General features: G+C 40.7%; 1 protein-coding gene across 2 annotated transcripts in view; it reads left to right on the top strand.

Annotated features, from left to right (window-relative positions):
• Positions 1-17,779, top strand: part of nwd2 (NACHT and WD repeat domain containing 2) — a 78,695-nt gene extending 60,916 nt beyond the window's left edge. For both annotated transcript variants that reach the window (XM_004079893.4, XM_020711667.2), the window contains exons 5-8: positions 2,549-2,752; positions 4,096-4,246; positions 8,681-9,270; positions 12,892-17,779. In XM_004079893.4, the coding sequence (XP_004079941.2) occupies positions 2,549-2,752; positions 4,096-4,246; positions 8,681-9,270; positions 12,892-16,788 (4,842 nt within the window). In that variant the 3' untranslated portion in view covers positions 16,789-17,779. The remainder of the gene's footprint in view (positions 1-2,548; positions 2,753-4,095; positions 4,247-8,680; positions 9,271-12,891) is intronic.
• Positions 17,780-20,179: the final 2,400 nt, after the last annotated feature.

The raw sequence follows: 20,179 nt of genomic DNA, 5'->3' as shown, positions 1-20,179 counted from the left end.
CTAAATTAAAAGAAAATAAGTGTCGTGTCTAAAGGAGGTAAAAAGCACCAGAGTCAAATCTACAACTAGAAATCCAAAGATGCACAAACTAAAGGCTTTTAACTCATTTGAATAGCGAGGCTTTGGACATAAGACTCTACTCTGCTTTTACCTGTGTGTTTATTTTACTATGATACATGGTGAATGGTAAATGGTGTATACTTATATAGCGCTTTCTACCCTCTTTCGAAGGCCCAAAGCGCTTTACAGTCACAGACCCATTCACCCACGCACACACACATTCACACACTGATGTTTTACTATATTACTTTTTAATTGTTTTATTGTTTCAATTGCTGTTTTAAGTATTTTAAGTTTTCATTTGAGTTTTAACCTCTTAACACCAGATGTTTATCTCCAGTGTTTACATTCTTTCAAAAATCGTAACTCTTCAACCATTTACGTAATCAACGTGATTCCAATGGATTCTGAAGCACAGAAAAGCAGCTTTGCGCTGATACAACACTTTGAAGTGGTGAAGTGTTTATGTAATCAACAAAAATCAGCTGATTCTGTCACAGAGAAAAGCTGCTTTGCTCCATTACTTTACATTAGTAATGTGTTGCAACGTTGTTATGAAAAGCCACTTTTCTTTGCCACAGAATCAGCTGACACGTGTTGATCGTGTAAATGGTTGAGGAGCTACGCTAAGTCAAAGAGCCCATCTTATTTAGGTGTTGCAGGCAACACCTCTGCCGTTAAAGCATTAACACCATCTGCAATTGAAAAATATTTCTATTACTAACACCACAAACTTGCCATTATCATCCTTTTATAAGGTTGTACGACATTCCCAAATCTGAATCTCCAGTTTCTCCTTTATGTTTCCCATCCATCCATCTGTTCATCCATCCATTTTCATCTAGTCATCAAGGACTGGGTCATGGGGGCAGCAGTGTAAGCCAAAATGCCCAGACTTGCCTTTTTATGACCACTTCCTCCAGCTCCTCTGGGGGAATCCTGAGGCATTCCAAGGCCATGGAGAGACACACACTCTATTACCAAAAGTATTCGCTCACCCATCCAAACAATCAGAATCAGGCAGAATCACTCGGCCTGGCCCCATGTGTGTAAAATCAAGCACTCAGGCAAGCAGACTGTTTTCACAAACATTTGTGAAAGAATGGGCAATCTGATGGACAAGTCTGGGTTTGGAGGTTGCTAGTAGAACCATTGTGCAGAGTGTGAAATTTGGTGGAGGAGGAATTATGGTGTGGGGTTGTTTTTCAGGACATGGGCTTGTCTCCTTAGTTCCAGTGAAAGAACTCTGAATTCTTCTACATATTTTGGACAGTTCCATGCTCCCAACCTTGTGGGAGCAGTTTGGAGTGGGCCTCTTCCTCTTCCAACACGACTGTGCACCAGAGCACAAACCAGGTCCATAAAGACATGGATGGCGGAGTCTGGTGTGGATGAACTTGACTGGCCTGCACAGAGTCCTGACCTGAACCCGATTGAACACCTTTGGGATGAATTACAGCTGAGACTGAGAGCCAGGCCTTTTCAACCAACAACAGCTTTTCAGCCCACTAAGATTGGAATCAATAGGCAAGAAGGATTTAAACTAAACCTACAATTGTCTTACTAAGGCCCCACTTCTGTAGTCCCCAAGCTGCAAGTGACTCCTTTCAAAGTCTAACGTGTCTTCCGTGATTTCAAACATTTTGGAAAGTTCTATCATCTTTAACACAGATAACATTTTTTATCTGGTCTTTGGGGAACCACACTCATTCAAACTGTCTCTGGGTCAGAATCAAAGTTACTTTTTTGTTGCTGTGGTAGCAAAAGTTTGGCAAAAGTTTGGCTTTTGTTACTTCTCAGAGGTATTGGTCCCTCTGTACTGATTCAGTATCTCAGCCTACAAGTGTTTGATCTGCCAGACTCCTACAGCTCTTGTTCCTGTCTCTTGAATATTTCATTTAGCTGTGAGGCTCAACATGGTTTACTGTCTGCTAGGGGTTTTGACACTTTCTATTTTTGTTACGAGTCCACAAATGTTTGGGAAAATGTTGTGTTTTATTTCTGATCTCTTCTAAAGTGTGCAGTCTGGCACCCACAGCTTTTTTATGCTTTTATTTTTCAACACTTTGGGTCTTCTCTCTTATCTCCAGACATTCTTTTAGAGGTGCATGAAAAGCACTTTGTGAAAAATGGATGCTGTTTTTTTCCTTCTGTAAATCATCTTTCATGCTTTCATCGTACTATATAGCAAAACCACGCAGGATGGAGATGTCAGTATGTGCCATAGAGCTCACCAAGTCCTAGCTGCAGTTTGCAGTCACATTTCCTATGCCCCAAATGCGTCACAGTTGTGCTTGTGGTTTTGAAATTGCCTGAAATGAGTCGCGCTGCGAGCTTCATTGGCTCAACAACTCACCCGACACCACTGATCCACAAAATAGAGCCCCATAACAGCTTGAGCGATTATGACAAGCCAAAATTTGCCCTCTTTCATTTTCACCTTCCGTGCCCTTCTGTCCCTCTCTGCTTCCTTTCTTCCCTTCCTCAGGGGCTGGTGGGAGAAAAATACGGGAGCATCCGAGTGCCGGGGGAGGTGGAATCCGCAGAGTTCGAGATGATCTTGGATGCAGCGGTGGAAGCCGGCTTGGACACCCACATTTTGGAAGAGTGGTACTGCAGGGATGAAAACTCTGTACCACCCGCATACTACCTCAAGCCCAAAGCCCAAATGCTCAAGAACTACCAGAACTCAGTAAGTCCAGCAGGACTGATATTCACTCATGGACATCTTTTTTTCTTCTTTTTTTTACTTAAGTTTTATTTTCATTTTTTTAAACAAGATTTAACATAAATTTACATGACATCAAACAAAACAAGTCTTACAAATAAAGAGAAGAAGAGTAAAAAAAAACAAGTGAGCGGAAAAAATAAAAATAAAAAGCAAGGAGAAAAATAAGACATGACAGCCACCATTCCAGAAATGTAAACAGGTCATACAATGGCCAGTGAGTTTTTATTTACAGTCCATCTGTCCCATTTTCCCTTCATGGACATCTTGTTTATATAATGGACTATTCTATACCAGATCTGCACAGATCTGTTGTCTGGAATTAGATGTTATTATCCGTCAGTAAATACTAAGGCACTGATGAGACACTGTGGCAGGCAAATGAATGGTGACATCTTTTGGGTTTTCAAGTGGCCGGCCTCCTTCTTCAGTGTTTCGCTGATAGGCTCTCAACACCTCCAGAGGGTTCAGCAGTGAATCCCAGGTTCCCCCCCATCAGCCACCAGCCACTATGTGTTACATTTTTCTCTGAATAGGAGTTGAAGCAATGAAATCCTAAACTACGCTGACAGAATTTAACCGCTAGGAAAATAATAGTAACAAAAATAACAAGTGAACTGGACACATACAGCTGCTCTTTGGGATTATTTAAAAACTCAGGGGTTTAACAGGAACTGTCTACTTTGCTGTGAGGATTGATCTTTGATTCCCTCCTCTGTCTGTAGTCTCCTCCGTTTGCCTTGACCTTCAATAAGATTGTGACATTTAGCAGCAAATCTTTCCATTACAAAGAGCAGTAAACCCAAGATCCACTGTGCTTCACCATACAGTCAAAGTTTGCAGAACGCTTGATTTTGCTTTGTAGATGAAGAAACATTTCTAGAGTTCATGTTATAAACTGCATCTATTTTTAAAAGGCTTCAGTCCTGATGTTAAAGAGGTGCCATTTGGTTTAAAGTTCCCCAAAGTCAATTTAGATTCATTTGTTTTGTGTTGGTTCTGCACAAGTAGGAATACTTTAAACCATTCTGTTCTTTTGTTTACATGTAGTTCGATCAGATCTCAGCAAAGGCAGCACAGACTTTCTTCTTTAACATGAAATAAACACATAATAGAAATTAAAAGCAAGAAAGTTAAAACATCCTGTTTTTTTACTAACTTTGATGATTGTATTTAGAGTTGAATGACACAGGAGACTTCCCCTTGTTAGTCCAGATATCCTTGCATAAGCCAAAATGACAGGGGTCCCTCAGTGCGTGATGAGTGTACGGTCAGCCTGTCCTTCCTCTGGCTCCTGTTCGTCTCAGATGGAGTCCAGCAGCGCAGCAAAGACCAAGAGTGACAAGGCCTGGAGGAATGTGTCGGAGGAGATCAAGAGGATTTTCCGAACAGCCGTGCTGCAGCTTCAAGAGAAGGGCATCATGAAGAGCGCTCAGGCCAAGAAATTCCTTTGCTCTGGTGAGTTTCATGTCAACTTTTTTCTTTTTTCTTTTTTTAACAGTGCACATTGTGATCTTTTTCTTTCAAAGTAGCCTCATGTCTGTGCGGCTACGCAAAGGCAGCCAGCTGCTTGTATTCAGAAAAAAGATTCAAATCTATTCATTAAAATTTCCATAAAATATTGGAGAATTAAAATCCACTACCATATAACCATAGAACATTTAAAAAATTCAAATGCAATGATGTTCTCTTATGATCATTACTGGTTATTATTAAATAAATTTTCCTGATTTTTATTTTTATTCAAATTTAAATAACATTTTACATTTTAATGATATTATTTGAAAAAATATATTTTTGAAAATATGTTGGTAAATTGATTTTCAAACAAGTGATAGTTTTACTTTTAAAATGAGAACCTTTACCAGCATTTTAATAAAGATTTGTCAGCATCCAGTTTTAAACCTAAAATTCATCATTATTTTTGCCATTTTAGAGTGACAGAAAAATATTGCCTATTGTGTATTTTTAATATTCTCCAGTATATGTCTATGAAGACTCTCATTCATCCAGGTTGATTCCATCTTAGTAGTAGGTTTAGGGGCTGTCATCTGGACTCCCCTAAACCTATTACTATGATATTCTCCAGTATATATTTTAAACAATCTCAAATCGGTGATCTCGGGCTTCACAAATATTTGTAGATATCCAAGTATTTGACACAGTAGAGCCCTACTCAATGTTCTGATATTTTATAATGAGATGCTATGGAACAACTCTGATGTGTATCGTCTGTTTGCTAATGTCCGCCTTGTCATTAGTGAGGCGCTCTTGACTGCTGTGGTTATTCGTAGAAATTCAGATTTTATGCTGTTTACCCCCTGACAGGTGTGGTTGATTCCATAATGACTCTGCCGTGATGTGACTCATTATTGAATGAAAAAATAAACTCAGTGTGGTTTATTTTTAATTTCAAACACAAGTGTTTTCTTTCAATTGCTATTTCCCAAGGGTTTGATGTCCTTTGTTAGATCTGCATCACCAAGAGATTCATCTTTTGTTTTTACTCTTTTTTCTAATAACATTTAAATGGATTAAACTTTTCTTTACATTAAAACTTCAAGATTATTAAATGAACTTAGTGTATACATACAAAAACCTGAAACTTTTCATCTTAAAATTATACAGACAGTGTTTAGTTTTGCACGTTATAAACACACTATTTTTTACCAGTGTGAATTCAAATAATGCATTTGGACTATTTGAATGCTGGGAAATTAGAGCAGGTCAAAATTTGCAAACACATTACTAGCTCCACTCCCAGCTCACATAAATTCATGCCACAAAATATTATTTATGATCATGTCTCCTCTGTTGTATTTATTATTTGGAAATATTTTCTGAACCTTTTAGGTGCTCCTGCTGTTTGCCACATAAATAATAATAATAATGGATTGGATTTATCTGTGCTTTTCAAGTCACTCAAAGCTTTTACAATGTGTCCATTATTCATTCACTCCTCATTCATACTTGGTGATGGCCCCTCTGACCATCACCGGGATCATTCATGCACATGCACACACCAGTGGAGCCACACTGGAGGCAAGGAGGGTGAAGTGTCTTGCCCAAGGACACAACGACATTTGGCTGGTGGGAGCAGGGATCGAACCGCCAACCCTTTGATCATTGGACGACCCGCTGAATCACCTGAACCACTGTCGCCCCAAATATTCTGTTGGTTGTGACCAAGCGCCCACCTTCTGTTTGTTTTTTTACATTTGAAAGCCAATTAAGAGCTACCAAATGTTGCAGTTCCTCAAATGACCACCAGAGACTAAACTATTACTATGTACAAATGTCTGATATTACACCCAAAATGGACTCGTTCACAGTCTAGCTTTTAGAATGTTGTAGAAGCTATTTTTCTTTTTTAAATTTTCCCAGTTTCTGATTAGTGTGTTGGGAGGGGGGGGGTCAATTAGTTTAGGTTTTTTTAGCAAGAAAAATGTGACATTATTGAGAAGCTTTGTTTAGTTTTTACAAGGGGTTTGCACCCATGAGTGACAACAACAAAACTCACTTCACCTCATCTTACTCAGCTGCTCCTTTTCAGAACATTGTTAGGTTGGGCAGAGCAAAACTTTATGCAGATATATGCACATGCAATAGTAAAATTAGACATCTTCATTTGAAGTAGCCCATTTCCTCCTCTAAGGCTTTTGGGTAATTTATGGGTCAAAAGTCACGGTTTGGTGCCTACATCTTTGAACAAACACAAGGAAACACAAATGCGATTCCTTGGTTTCAGCGCCATTACACCCGTTCATTTTAAGATTCTTTCATCTGGTTTTGAATGTCACCATGGTTTCCTGAGCTGTTTACCCTTTTAGTCTCTCATATCCTCTTCGTTCAGCTAATCATAAGCTCCTAACTGAACCCAAAAAGAAATTTGGAAGAACATTTTTCATGTAACTTCCACAAAACTGAAACTAAAGCAGTCTGCCTCTTCACTTCAATCAATCAAACACTTAATTTGTAATGTACCTCAACATGATTGAAGGCAAGTAACCCCCTAAACACCATTGATATCACTGGTGATACTTAGGTAACACACGCTCTTTAACCTACTGTAATCATTTGACTGTTTTGGCGATCAACGTAAATCAGCAGATTCTGATTCTGGTTCGTAACTTTAGCTCAGCTTACAGTGGAAGTTGGACTGGATCAAGGGCACATAAACATGTACAGTTTAGTGTTTCTGATGAGTATTGAAGAGCTCAGTGTGAAGCAGATCCATGACAGCACAAAGCCATATTATTTCAGCACCACGGACAGCACCATCGATTTATCTATACGCAGGTTCATTGTTGCCATTGATATGCCAGTGGATTCAAACTCACACAAGCTTCAGTCATAACCACATCGGTGCATCTGGCCCAACAGGAGCCTTCCGCTCTCTTCTGCCGGTCAACAAATCACAGATGCTTTCAATTTATGAAATCTTCATTCAACACAGACACAAAGAAGCCTGTGGAGCAGTAAACCTCCAAAGTATAATTTCAGTGCAGCCTCTTTTGAAACTAACCAATTTCCTCAATCAGAACACTTGTTAATGAGGAGAACACCAAAAAAAATCCAAGTTGGTCTCAAAAGAGACTCAAAAGAGACCAACTTTCTAAAAAGAAACTTCATTCATTAAAGAAGGTTAACGTCCCTCATATAAACTTAATTGATGAAAATAAGAAGTTTAAATGGAAAACTGAACAAACAAGATATACATATCCACTGATTTTTTTTTTTTATATTTACGTTTTTAATATTTTCATTCAAGGCTTCTTTAGTTTTTTAGATGCATACCTCAGTGGCTTTATGAATTCTGAAAAAGGACTGGCCTCCTGTTCTAACTCTCAAAAAAACTACCTACTAGCTGAAGTTACTTTAGTAAGAATGCTAGATAATTAACAAATTGCTTCTGACTTAATTGGTTTACCTTTAAGATAGAACTTTATGCCGCAGTGAGGAATTTTGCAGTATTTCGGACAGCTTGCAAGTTTCTGCATGAAAAAGAATAACATCTCACGCACACAACAGTAACAGTTTTTTGTGTGCATGCATATGTACAATTAAAGTAACAAAAAGATCCAATTTACAGATGTATTTTTCAAAAAAGATGCTCAGCTATTGGTTTAGAACATAATTTCTTGTCCCTTCCACATGTAAACAGGCACATTTTCTAAGTACATGTGTAACACACTCATAAGACAACACTGTACGGTAGATTAATGCATCGCACAGCACATTTTATGTGGGAAGCACCAAAACATTTCACAATACTTTGGACAGCTTTAAACACATTTCTCAAGGTAGTCTTTTTTATTTCTAAAAAATGTCAAAGGGGGGAGCTGGTACCTGATGATAAAGGCCGTGGTTAGTAGGACAGCTCAGAAAAGAAGAAGAATACGAAGAAAACTAGAAAGAATTGCCACAAAGAATAGTGGGGAAAAAATAAAAGAGTATCCCGCTGAAGAAGCCGGAGTCAAGGAGTTTTGTTGGTCTTTTTTTTTTTTTTTTTGGTTGTATGGGATGAATGTGTCATCTTCCGGAACCTTCACTTTTCTTTTCACACATTGCCTTCTACCCACATAAATAAGAGGCAACTCTGTGAGCTAAACTACGCAGGAGATCCTGGCAGGATTTCAGTCAGTGGGCTTGTGTGCTGGCTTATGTGATTTCTATCATCTTTGCTTCTTTTAAATAAGGCACAAGAGAAATCCATCTAGTTGGAGGCTAAAAGCTTCTAAAAGGGGGACGGCCGTGCTCTTTAAGGAGACCTAAATCCAATATTCTTCCGATTTCCTACTTTATAGCTTGTAATCCAGCGGTGTCTTTTGTAAGAGGAAGAAGTTTTCTCTCAGGAGATTTAAACTTGTCGTCTTTTCTTTGTCGTTTCAGCCCTGGAGGATGAGTTAGACTTTGCTCTGGGAAAACAAACACCTGCCTTTCTCAGGAAATGCGTCTGCTACATTCGCAAGATCTCCAACTTTGACCGTTTCGCCAAAATTCCAGAGATGTCGCGCTACATGGACATTGTGGTCAGCAGCGATCGCGTCATGCGCAACCAAGAGTCCTACGAGCGCCTCCTGAAGGTCCGGGACGAATTCATCCCCACGATTGTGGCCGCCTCCAACCTCCGCGTTTACTCTTCCGTCACCCACTGCGACATGAAGTTAGGCTACTCCCAGGAAGTGGAGAGTCACTATGTGGAAGGTCTCTGTAAGCAGTTCTACGAGGACATGGTGGACATCATCCAGGCCACAGTCCAGCAGAACTTTGACACAGAGACCGACCCATTGTACGACGAAGTCCTGCAGCACCTGTCCCTCTGTAAGACCTATGCTGCTCTTTATGAGTACAAGGCGGAGACGCTGGATTATGTGCAGGAGTACCTGATGCCCTCCAAGGGGAGCAGGATGAGCCCCATGGTGGTCTTTGGAGGACCCTGCACTGGAAAGACCCTTCTGCTGTCTGAGGTGGCCAAACAGGTGTGCCAAAATCTCCTTTTTATGAGTCATATTTCCTACTTTTCCTAAGTATCCTTTTACTGGCCCAACACGTATCCAGTTCTGTGCAACAGTATGAGGAGGCGTGCGACTGTTCGTCCCCTCACAGCAAATAATCTCATGACCATCTGTGCATCCACCAAAAGCCAGCGCGTGCTTCATTTCCTCCCAGGCCAAACATACACACCGAGTCTCAACAGCTGCTTTAAATGAGTTGTGCAAAAGATACAGTTTTTTAAACATGGCGTGACTGCTCCCAGGTTCATGTGTGCGTCATCTGGCAGCCTCGCTACATAAAGATTCATCCGCGGCATGCCTACTCCTCCAAACACAAAAAGCTCTCACTAATGCCTATGTGTCAGTTTCTGCATTCAAGTGAGTGTTCAGGACATTAAATGTTTTTTATTTACAACCTGACTTATCTTAAACGTACATTCAACAGGAACAAACGATTTACACACATTCAGGCTAATGTGGTTACAAATCAAATCTGTTACTTTAGCATAAAAGGATCATTAAGGGGAGAGCTTCAGGGAAAGCCAGCCCACAAAAACCTGCTGATATATGACACGACGCTTTATCACGTGTAAACAGACACGCACGATAAGAGTGGTTTGTATGGGCTCTGTTTTTGGCCTGCAGTTTTTAAGTCCTAACAGTGTTTCTCATGAAAACAAAGTGAGTTTTACATTCATTCGAAAAATAAAAAGGAACTTCTAAAGCAGACCAACACAAAGGTGCTAAATTGCTATTTCTATTAAGTGCCTTACATTGTGATCTTCACAAAAAGATGGTGCTGAGTGTGTAAAAACATACAAGTCTGTCTCCAGCTGGTTGGGCTGCAGGTGGTCTGTAGTTACACAACAGCACATAGCAGCTACAGCGGGCTAAATATAGACTTTTATTTTTGTTGGACCATTAATCATCTTCTCCATTGTTCTCAGCACAAAAAAAACAATATCAACGTTCTTTCCTGTTTGTGTTTCACTCAAACTTTTTATTGAAGTTTGTCTCTAAAGGTGAATCATTGTTTATTTTCACACACACAGTACAAGAGTTTTCAGATTTCGAAGCTCAACATGATTAATCCAAGTTTATGATAGTTTATGGTCCGGATTTTCTGAGACGACTAGTAAAGAGCACGACATGTGCGCTTTCAAAAGATTCCGCCTGCTATTTAGTTTTATGATTTGAGGGGGATCAACCAATAGTGACTGTAACAGTAGGATTTGGCACATGCTTTATACAATATACACACATCATGGAAGAGCTGGAAGGTGGCCCTGTGATGAACTGGAGAACTGTCCAGGGTGATCCCCACTTTTGGCCAACAGGAACTTGGATTAGCTCCCACGACCCCAAAAGGGATTAAAGTAGGTTTAGAAAATGGTTGGATGGAGCAGGAACCTATTGGCATAAAATTGGATTGGATATGATAAAAATAGATATCTGCACCATGAACGGCTGTGGTGCAGAGGTAAAGCACTCAAGATTCTAGGTTCAGTTCCTGCCCTGCCGACCCATGTGTTAAAGTGTCCTTGGGCAAGACACTGAACCCCACATTGCTACTGGTTATTATAGTTTGGCGTTAAGTGTTGGGCACTGAAGTCGCCATCAGTGTGTGAATGTGTGAGTGCATGGGTGAAAGGATCTGTGACTCTAAAGCCCTTTGGGCCCTCAAGGAAGGTCGTAAAGCACTATTTAAATAAACACAATTTACCATAAGTAAATAAGCAGAAACAAAACTTAATACCACAATCAGAACTTTTATGGGGGCATACAAGAAGTGAAGCTGCCAAACAAGATTGTCAAATGAGGTTAGGAGGGTTAGTGCTCAGAATAAAATGTTGGCTAATAGGACAGGTTGGGGCACCAACAGAAGAAACCCCTCTGACAAATATTATTTACTTCCTGTAAGAAGATAACTTGAAACTGAAGTGCTTCTAAAACAAACAAAAGAGTTTGTAGCTCTCTTGAAGATGATCTGACATCTGTTCTGCTTTCCGAGACAAAAGAGTTAAGGTGTCTGTTGCAGCGCAGTCTCAGCAGCTGGTCAGCACTGTGTCTCGGCTGACAATGCTCAGTAATGCCCTGGCAAGAGGTCGAAGATGGTATATAGGTGGTGGTGAGCACTCTTAATCCCAGCTGCCCCCTGAGTTCAGCAGCTGAGGCAAAGAAGATAGGAAAGGGATCAGCATGCATTATTTGCAAGGAGAAACAGTTGCAAAGTTGCAAATGTGACGCTGGATTTAAAAAAAAGTGGGGGTAAAGAATGGCATAAAAGCTTAAATTAAAACACCCAAACTTGTATCAAGCTTTTACTTATGCAGAAGTTTCAAGATTGCAATGCTGCTCCTGGCATTCCATAAGTGTTTCAGATTACATTTATTTTGACTCGCCATGCTGCTTGTGCCTCCTCCTCTCAACTATAACCACCATTGTTTGTATGTAAAGTTGCACAGTGTCCACCTGTGTTTTAGACATGCTTAACACTCCAAAAGGCAGCCACAAGCCTGTTTCGTGTTTGGCAAATGGCAATCCATGGGTTAAATTGACCTGTGTGCATCAACTACTGCCGATTTAAGGCACATTAATGCTAGAAAAGCACATATGGTACATTCACAGATGGCAAATTGATCAAGTTTACTGCAGGTATTGTTTGACTTTTCAACTCTTTAACACTGGAGCTGGAGCTTCAGTGTTGACATTCTTCTGAGTACTGTAACTTTTCAGCCGTTAACGCAATACCACAGGATTCTGAAGCATAGAAAAGCAACTTTGCAGGAGTGCTTACACAATCAACGTAAATCTGCTGATTCTGTCGTGGAGAAAAGTGGCACAGCCAATACGTAAAGGATCTTTTCTCCATGTTAAAATTGGCTGAGTCACGATCGCGTAAACAGCTGAAGACTTACGGAACGTCAAAGAGAGTGTGTTATTTATTTCACTGGGGACATCTCTAGTGTTAAAAGGTTTAATTGACAAACACCTTGATAAGTCATTTTAGTAATCTAGTGAAGCATGGCTTTCTGTATCCTAGAACTATTCCTAAATCAGGTTATATGAGTAAATGAGTAAATGAGTAAATGTTGCAGGCTTTGGTTGATCTAAAAATCCATGATTATAAACTGGGAATTTCAAGTGTATTTGGTTATCAAGAGTAAATATGGGTTGTTTCTTTAGTGGCTTACAATTTTGCTTCTGCTTTTAGTGTCCATACTTCACATTTTGCAAAACTGTGGTAAGATTTTAAGGAATTAGATTCAAGTATGTATAATTCCAGATCTGATCAGTTCTTTGTAGCACACACTGAAAATAATCAGCCATGAAAGCTAGGAAAACATATTTACATTGCAAATAATTCACAAACAATCTGTCTCCCCGCCTCCTCAAACCCACTCAAAGCTAAAACTGGAGTTGGAGTCATGAATATTGCCCCAAAAGCTTCAGATAATATTGTTATTCTTCCTGAAATCTCAGCTGGGCCATTTATTGAATTTATTTGGCAAAATATTATTATGGAAACATGAAATAAATTATTTCAATATTAGAACTGCATGAACTTTAACATGGTATTTTGTTTGTTTTTTTTTGTCTTGACAGGCCTACACGTGGCTGCAGAAAGAAATGGGTCCGGAAACTGACCCGGTGGTTATTGTTCGCTTTATTGGCTCCAGCCAACTCTCTACAGACCTACGAACTCTCCTCCAGAGCATCTGTGAACAGATCGCAATAAACTACCGCTGCCTGATTCACTTTTTGCCTAACAAGATTCAGGAGATGAGGGAGCTTTTGATTAACCTATTAGGAGAATCATCGTTCCATAGACCTCTGGTTATTGTTCTGGACTCCCTGGAGCAACTTTCAGATGCAGATGAAGCTCGCAAACTATGGTGGCTCCCCATACAGCTCCCTCGCACAGTCCGCATTGTTGTGTCAACATTGCCGAACAAGCATGGCATATTGCAGAAGCTACGCCACCTCATACACGACGATGGATATTATGTAGAGCTAATCCAGAGGGACCGAAAAGCCTGTAGCCAAATGTTGAAACAGCAGTTACTTGGAGTGAAGAGAAAAGTCACCTCAGGCCAGCAGATCTATGTGAATGAGGCACTGGCCAAGTGTACATTGCCGATGTTTGTCAACCTGATCTATAGAGAAGTAGTTCATTGGAGGTCTCACAAAGATGTGGATGATAAGTCCCTTTGCTCCACTGTGCATGAGAGTATAGAACAGCTATTTTACTCTGTGGAGAACAAACTGGGCCAACGATTTGTCTTCCGAGCACTGGGGTACATCACCATGGCCAAAGCTGGGCTAACCGAGGTTGAGCTTGAAGATATCCTGTCCCTTGACAATATCGTTCTAGGTGATGTCATTGTGGCAACATACCTCAAAAACCCTCTCAGGATCTCCTACGACTTGGTTGCTAAGCTCAGAGAGGAGCTGGAGGGGTATCTGATAGAACGGCAGGTGCGGAACATTGCTTTGTTGGTTTGGGCCAACAGGCATCTCCATCTTATCGCCCAGAAGCTGTACCTCAGCAATGAGGAGGATGTGCATCAAATGCACAGCCTCTTGGCTGAGTATTTTTTAGGGGCATGGGCAGGAGGCAGAAAGAAGATTTTTACCTACGATAACAACCACTTCACTTCCCTCAACATTTCTCACCACAAAAACCCTCACCATCAGCAATCCCACGAGAAAGCATCTTCTGATAAATACTCATACGACAGACAGACTCCCGAGCAGCCGTGGGTGTTCCAGTGCAACCTTTTGGAGCCTGACATTTTCTTTGTCAATCACAGAAAAATGACGGAGCTGGTGTACCACCTCACAAGAAGTGGACGCACAGATGACCTCATGTTTGGTGTCATCATGAATTTCAGCTGGCTCTATACCATGATCAAGATTGGCCAGTTTGAAAAGGCTTTGACAGACATTGACCTTGCTTACAGCTGTTCACAAGAAAAAGAGCTCAAGTTTCTTGCTACCACCCTCCGTGGTGTAAAAGTAAAAGTGCTAAAAAATCCTGCGTCCTTGTCTGCAGAACTGCAACAAAGGCTTCTGCCAGTTGTTGCCTCACTACCCAAACTCAGACACCTTCTCCTGGAGTGTGACAAAGATGGGCCAAAGTACTGCTCTATTATGCCCCTCCATTCATCAATGGATGTCACCTACAGCCCAGAAAGACTTCCTCTTTGTTCAAGCTACATGCAAATTGTAGAAATATTGCCCACTCTTGCCCCGAACATAGTCATTGTAGCATTGGAAGACGGGTCCGTTAGTACATGGGATGTAGAAAGCAGGCAGCTCCTGCGCCAGATAGACACTGCAAGATCTGTTGTGCTAGGAATCAGACTAACTTCTGATGAGAAATATCTGGTTGTAGCCACAACCAAGAATACTTTGCTCATCTATGATAACCACAAATCCTGCCTTTTATCAGAAGTTGAAATTAAAGGGTCCAAGCACAGTGGTGTCAGTGGTGGAGTTGCTTTCATCAATGGTTTCACTCTGTCTACCCATCATGCGCTTGCTTGGCTTGAAGCTAGCAAAGATGTGAACGTAATCGACCTGCTGTATGGCTGGCCTCTCTATCAGTTCCATTGTTGGTATGAAGTGACATGTGTCCAGTGCTCACCAGATGGAATGTATGCCTTCTGTGGCCAGTACCTCAACACTACATCCATCTTTAACTTGGGAAACGGTGACAAGTTGGCCACTGTGACATCTGAGTTTTCTGGGGGGTTTGTCAAGTCCATTCTTGTACTTGACACTCTTAACCAAATGGTAATGATCGACAATGAAGGAAGTTTGTCAGTGTGGAGTACGAAAGAGATAACCAACCCAAAGCTCATGGAGGACTATGATTGTAGAGGAGATGATAGTGAAGTGGTCGGTATTGAGTTATCTGAAGACCAGCGATCTATCCTAATCTGCAAGGCAAGGAGTATCGAAGTTCTTGACACAAAAGTGTGGAAAATGGTTGAGAAGTTCAAAGCAAAACGTACTGAACGCTTTGTTGCTGCTGTTCTGTCCAAGAACGGGCAGAGCATTGTCGCCTCCATGGAGAACACGTCTTCTATCTTTGTCTGGAGGAGGGACAGTGGACAGTGCATGGCGAGTTTGATTGAGATCTCAGGGGCTATTGTCAAACTCATCAAATCTGTTCACCACAATTTGCTCCTCTCTGTTGCCAGCAGTGGAGTTCTGTCAGTTTGGGACATCGATATAATCACCGCCATGTCTAACATTGACAAAACAGGCAAGAAGATCCAGACCTTGCATCTGTCTGGCCGGGAGGACTATGTGTTTACAATGGATGGCTCTGAAGCTGTCCACAAGTGGAACTTTAGCACTGGCTTTATTGAGGTGGTCTTCAAGCACGAGGGCACAGTGGAGAACTGTGCCCTCACCTCCTCAGGGGACCTCATGGTGACATCTGACGACAAGTCCAGTCAGTATATCTGGCAAACCAATACTGGAGAAAACATCTTTCGCATCAATGGACAGAGAATATCCCAGCTGCTAATCACCCATAACGACCAGTTTGTGGTGTCACTATGTGAGCAGAATGCCTCTAGAGTCTGGAGACTTGCTACAGGGCACAAAGTGTGCAACATCTTGGTAATGCTCCAGAATGCCCTGATAACAACCGCAAACACTTTCCTTGTGGGAACGTCCAAAAATAAGCTTCTTGCTGTTAGCTTGTGGTCAGGGAGCGTGTCAAAGAAGTTTGTCTGCGACGATGGCATCACCATTGTCAACTTCAAGCTCATTCCTGACTGCCCCGACTGTGTGGTCTTCATCACTTCCACCGAAACCGTCATTATTTGGAGTGTGGCAGACGAGTCTGTGTGCAGACGAGTCCAGCTTCCAACCAACTTCCTCAAAAATCTCGAGGACTTTCAGATTTCCCCTAATGGAAAATTAGGAATAGTTTCCAAAGGTGATGAGAGTATTAATGTCCTCGACCTTCACAGCGGCAAGTTGAGGCTTGTTCACGCAGCCGGCATAATCTGGCGTCAGAAATTGTCAAGAGATGGACGCTATTTGGTGTACGTTTGCTTCCGTAACTGTGACGAAGATGACGATGCTGGGGTAGTGTCCAATCTGATAGTGATGCGCCTTGCTGACGGCAAGAGCATCGGCACATGCTCTCTTTACAAGACTCCAACCTACCTTGTTCTCTCCCAGCGAGCTCTAAACATCATCATCGGCTTTGAAGATGGCAGCATTGGCACATACACAGTTGTCGACCGGGTGGATGCTGCTCTCAAAATAAAGATAGCCACCTCCAACAGCCGGCAGATTGTCAACAACGCCTCCCAGAAGGTTCGGCCCAAATGTGTGAACCATTCCTTTAAGAGCATTGCCGACTGTGTCTGGAGGGAGTCAACAGAAGTCTTCTCCAGGGACAGCCCCAGCAACGTATCAGACTCTGGAGAGGGTGAGTCCACAACACCTACAAAAAAGGCTGAACTGCTCCAGTGAGGAGTGCGGAATGGAGGAGTTAAAGATGTCTATTCAGGGGGTGGGTGGGAGACGTGTCACAAATCTTAGAATCTCTGGGGTAGCAGTTGATTCTTGTTTACAGCCAAGTGATTCAGCTGCAAATTTCAGGCCTGTGGGTAGTCAATAGGCCGACCATTTAAACGCTGCATACAAATGATGTATTACTTCCAACTGCAGATGCTCTTTATGTTAGTTTTACACAAGAAGACTGTTAAAAAAAATACTGTTTTACAAAAGAAAAAAAATGTAAACTTAGTTTGCCATTATGTGTCCTTTTGCATTTGAAGAACTAAGCTATGATTCAGATTTGTTGGTCAAACATTATCATAGTCATTCCAGCTATCTTAGCTACTGTCATTGACTTTATTTACATTGTACACACGAAGCCATACTGTTCTTAAGAGTATATTTATGTTTGTAGTAACAGCTGGCAGTACTGTACAAAAAAAGAACTTTGAACATTTGTACATATCTCTTTTCGGCTGCTGCAACTTGTGCAACTCCTTAAAATGTTAAGTTGTGCTTAATGCAATCAAAGTGAGTGCCTGGAAATAAAAATGTTCTTTATGTGCATATTACAAGATAACGAAAATGCAGGGACTTTGTAAACAAACTATACGCACCATTGCATAATACTTGCAATCCAGTCGACATCAGGAGCGATTGATGGCATTTCTTTCTGGAGTGAGAGCTGTAGGGATTTCTTGTAATGGTTTATGTGAATTTGACATCAGTTGACCTGCAGTTCTATTTGTTTGTAAGGGAAACACCACTATAGAAGCAAACAGTGTAGCATAGCACCATACACATTTGAGCCTTAACCAGTGTACTTGCTTTAGATTTTGTGGAGTTAGTTGAGATGTTCCAGTATAGAAGGACAGAGTTAGGTTTTTTTTCTGCAAAAAATCTTCTCTGTGAACATATGTACAAGGCGTGTCATTAGGTGCAAGCACTTTAGGAAATGTTTGCGGGAAAAAAAATGCTTGATTTATTCAGAATAAATAACCTTTTAATTGTTTAAAAAAACTAGGTAGTTAGTCTGCTGACAGATAGAGACACAGAAGATCCTTGCAGGCTTACTTGAAATGCTGCATTTCCCCTCCATATCCCAGATTTGAATAAAACATGGCAACCCTGTCATCTTAACAGCATACTTCAAAGAGGAGCCATTTGGAAATCTATCAGATTTAAATTAGGGTCAGGAAAATGACATGGGCATTGTGTCAAAAATGGCGCCAAAGACAGTAGTCTTATCACTGTTATGAAGGAAATGAGAAAGATATAGAGTACAAAAACCTCAAGACAAAAGATGTGTGGGATAACAAGCAAAGAATATATATTGAAACATCTATTTCTTTAAGATAAACACTAAGCACAAGTTCAAAGAAAACTGCTTCATCTTAAAATTTAGTTTTGCTCAAATAAATGTCCAAGTTTTGCAAAAAATGTTCCAAAATTGTTGCTTATTGCCAGCTTTATCCGAAGTTTTGTGCTGAAAGGATCATCGGTTTCCCAGAGCATATAATTGAATCGGTTAGTTCAAAAGGGGCCCAAGTCCACCATTATTCAAAATAGAGATATGGTATGTTCTATGGTCTTCAAGGGAAAAGCTATCTGATTATGCGCAAAAAAGTCCCAAGTCCGTAGTAATGTATCGACTATGCTTGACATTTAAAATGCATCAAGTACAAAATTCCTGGACTAGTTATCCAATATGGCAGCGCCCCTGTTTAATTCAAGAAGGGCCCAAGTCCAGAGACTTTAGTTTGCTAGTCCTCTGAAATGATAAAAGTGAGGTGCTTCATATTATAGCATTTGTAAGCTATGAACTATTGCTAAATCTGGGTAAAGTATTAATCATTTGGTGTAGCCTCCCTTTAAGCTATGTAATTAAAATAATTTTCTGGAAAAACAAACCTCATGGTCTTGGGCCCCTTTTGAACTGACCGATTTTATTATGACTCAAGTCAATTTACTTTTAAAACCAGAGGATATGTTGTACCTCTACATATAAGCGGGTTTGAAGTCAGGAGGTCTTCACTGGTTTCTCACAAAAGTTCAGCTCAATTAAATCCACTTTTTGATGCCAATGTGAACCTAAATTTTGGCATTTGTGTCCCAAACCAACCATTGATCCGTCAACCTGTTCTTTTGCGAGATAGTTTACATCTAAATTGAGTCCAGCCGCATATCGCTAATCAATCATTTGTACGGTCCCACTACAAGTGTTTGGTGCATCCCAGGAGTGGCTGTTAGATAATGGGACAGGGCCTGTGACGGGGTTGCAGTGGGACCAACTGGGATCAGAAAAAGATTGTTGTTTTTTTATTTCTTTAGCAGCTGGTGAAACGTTGCTTTTGCAATCCAATGTCAATTTAACCTTTCAACCCCCCCAAAAAAAATATCACCAATGCAGCCTAATGGCTAAAAGTCTCAATGTGGTTTCTATACAATACATTGATCTTTACCATATCTTTCAGATATAGTATCACCTAATCCTGGCCTTTCCTTAAATTGATAAGTAGACATGCTAATAATTTGATAGTCACCTCTCAATCAAAATCCTCACAAATTCAATGTCAAATATTGATCGCCCTGGAAGTCATCTATTAAAATGCCCTGGCTCCATTTAATTTAGTTTACAAACGAGTGAGGCTAAGTCATATTGTGCCATTTTCATAACATATATAGTCTGATATAAGGTAAAAAATAAACACACAACACTTATTAGGGACCCATTGTGTGTAACACATTAACAATTTTACGCTTTTGTTTTTTTATTCATGCCTTAGGTACAACTTCAATACTTTTTTTTACGTCTGTTGTCAGAAAAGTGCACATTACTTTTTCTCCAGCTGGCAACATGATGTAATAATGCACATTGTTAAGATTGTCCACAAGGCCAACCGGATCATCACTTGTAACGTTTATTGGACTATAGCACACACGGTGAGCATGTCGTGCAGGAGGCGGACATTGGTGGATCAAGACAAGGGTCAGCCGACAATCTTAAAAAATTAATTTAAAAATAATCCAGATCTGTGACATTGGACAAGGAAAACTGAAACCGAAATTGTATCAAGCTCCTACACATTCAATCATCTGACCGACACGATGGCAGAAAAACCAGACGCGTAGGCTATTTTTAAAGGTTAGCCATCTTATTGTATGTTTACGAGTAAGGAATAGTTGAGAAAAAAAAATGCCCTTGGATGCTTTCAAACTGGGTGGCAGCGCCAAGCTTTAAACTTTCTCACCAAGTCAAAAGTGTCTAAACGAAGAGAAAAGACATTCTGATATTTAATTGCCAAAGTTCCTACGATAATTTGTTTCATTTCTGTTGACAGTCTAATTTGTTTTTGAGGCTTGT

Source organism: Oryzias latipes, chromosome 18 (genome assembly GCF_002234675.1).
Source record: "Oryzias latipes chromosome 18, ASM223467v1".
Lineage (NCBI taxonomy): Eukaryota > Metazoa > Chordata > Actinopteri > Beloniformes > Adrianichthyidae > Oryzias > Oryzias latipes.
This window is presented reverse-complemented; position numbering and strand designations above follow the sequence as displayed.